The sequence below is a fragment of the Orycteropus afer genome, unplaced genomic scaffold (assembly GCF_000298275.1).
Source record: "Orycteropus afer afer isolate SDZICR_OR568_19922 unplaced genomic scaffold, OryAfe1.0 scaffold00092, whole genome shotgun sequence".
Classification (NCBI taxonomy): domain Eukaryota; kingdom Metazoa; phylum Chordata; class Mammalia; order Tubulidentata; family Orycteropodidae; genus Orycteropus; species Orycteropus afer.
In genome coordinates this window covers 9,822,342-9,824,762 of record NW_006921679.1, presented here as the reverse complement: position 1 = coordinate 9,824,762, position 2,421 = coordinate 9,822,342, and the positions used below count along the sequence as shown (strand labels likewise).

The 2,421-nt window shown below is 40.1% G+C and overlaps 1 protein-coding gene across 1 annotated transcript in view; it reads left to right on the top strand.

The window, feature by feature from the left end:
• The window catches only part of LOC103198375 (phospholipid-transporting ATPase IB-like), a 320,073-nt gene that overhangs the window by 36,988 nt on the left and 280,664 nt on the right, over positions 1-2,421 (top strand). The window contains exon 8 of the mRNA XM_042781173.1: positions 122-210. Within this exon, the coding sequence (XP_042637107.1) occupies positions 122-210 (89 nt within the window). The remainder of the gene's footprint in view (positions 1-121; positions 211-2,421) is intronic.

Here is a 2,421-nt window from a genome sequence, read left to right as displayed (position 1 = left end):
GATCGCTATGAGTCAGAACTAACCCGATGGCACATGGCAACACTAATAAAATACATTCTAAAATCTCTAAATACATTCTGAATTCATGTGGTTTATCATGTTCCTCTTTTCATTTGTCTAGGTGAAATACTTATTTTCTGATAAAACAGGAACCCTCACTTGCAATGTTATGACTTTTAAGAAGTGTACGGTCGCAGGCATCGTTTACGGGTAAGTATTTTCTTTGCCAGGCTGTTGGAAATGCTTTTACTCTCTTTTTTTTTTTCCCCCAAAAAATCTATGAACTTTTATTCACTCCAAAATTTTTCTGAATTTTCAATGTTGTAACTGATCTGAATGAGATGAAATGAAACTTTCTGTTGTTGAAAACTGTGGTTTATGTCTGCTTTCTTTTCATAGTTAGAAATTTCAAGAAGTTTGATACTTATAGTGTAACATAAAACCAAAAGCAAACTCACTGCCATTTGAGACGATTCCAACTCATAGCAATCCCATTTGGGTTTCTGAGTCAGTAAATCTTTATGGAGGTAGATTGCCCAGTGTTTTGTGGAGTGGCTGGTGGGTTTGAACCGTCAACCTTCTGGTTAGCTGTCAGATGCCTTAGGCACTATGCCACCAGAGCTCTTGGTAGTCTAACATAGAGATAATAAATGATATAGTGACCATTTGGCATAATGTGTCCGTCTTATCATATTTCTTGAAACAATTGAATTTTTTCCCTTAGTGATTCCTCGGAAGGGAGTGATCCTGATACAGAAAAATTCAGGTACATGATAATACATTTTTCTACTTTGCCCTTTGTCCTTTTTTACCTGCCACAACTTTTATCAGTAGTGGAATACTTACATACAGTGACACATCTCTGCCTTGTTCAGACTTTAAATTAAGAAGCTTCCCTTGATAGGCTTTCCCTATGTGTCTTTCAAATAACACTGAATCTATACTTTCTTTTGTTGTTTTTGTGGTCACTCTGTCTGAAACCCCTTACTACTACATAGTTTCCAGTATACATTTCAGCATCTTTTTATTTTTCAAGAAAACAGATGACTTTATCAATAAAAAATATTATCTAAACAGGCTCTTCCTTTTCCTTCTACTATGGCTTCCTGTCAGCACCAGAATAATAGAAAGATTCAATTAGTATGCATTCAGTTTTTTTTTTTAAATTGTGATTTTGGTGGAACTTTACACAGCAAATTCACTCTCCATACAGCAGCCCACATACACTTTCTCACAATCCTGACTACAATTTCCCACAATGCAACAGCTCCCTTCCCACTTCCTCCCCATAGTTACCTCTTCCCTGTGTCCTTCCCTCCATGCGTTCCTGCCCCCTGAGCTGTCTCCCTGTGCATACACAGCCCTTCTATTCTCTGCGATTGTTCTCTCCAAGAAGTGTGTCTCCCTAATGTAAATGTTCAGCTCATATGCCTGTCTTTTGTTTGGCTGGAAGCCACTGGAGTGGGTTTAATTCCAGACCTCAAGGGCAGCTAGGGGCCATAGTCTCAGGGGTTCCACCAGGCTCTATCAGACCAGCAACCCTGGTCTCTCTCTCTCTCTCTCTTTTTTAATGATTTTGAGTTTTGTTCCACATTGTTCTCCCACTCTATCCAGGATTTCCTATGTAGATGCCCCTCCGAGTGGGTGACAGTGGTACCGGGCATCATCTAGTTCTTCTGGTCTCATAGTTGTAAAGGCTGCAGATCACATGATGTACAAGTCACTTGGACTAATTGTTTCCATGAATCTTTGGTTTTCTTCACTTCTTTGCTCTGGATGAGGAGAGACCCATCTTTGCATCTAGATGGCTGCTTGTAAGCTTTTAAGATCACTACTCACCAGAGTAGGATGTGGAACAGTATTTTGTGCAGTATGTTATACCAATTGAGGTGGATATCCCTTGCGACTATGGTCCCAAGTCTACAGGTCCAACTACTCGCTCCCTCTGGGGAGCTGGGTGTGGTCAAGAAGTGACTACAATTTTGTCCCTTGTCAGTTCTACTATATACCTGGGAATTCTTATAGAACAAAGCAATACACTTGTAGCAACGTTGCCTGCTAACCCTATACATGGTCTTGGGCACATTCCCTCTTGCATAGATACATCTAATAGTTCAGCCTGTCCACCTGTCTATCCACCCATATATCCATGTTTGCCTTCACTGACAGCACAGTACTGTATGTGCAAAAGGGTTCATCTTTGTTGTCTGTACCTCCCATGTACCTCTCTATGTCTTCCTTTTCCTTAATGCCACCATGTTGATCATTGCCCTTCTCTTCACCCAAATCAATACTTATCTCTATCTATCTAACAGTGTTTCCTCCCCTCCCCTCTCACCCCTGGTAACCAACAAAGAAAATTTCCTTCCATAGGTAAATCTTTTCTTGACTTTTTACAAAAACGGATTAACACAATATTTG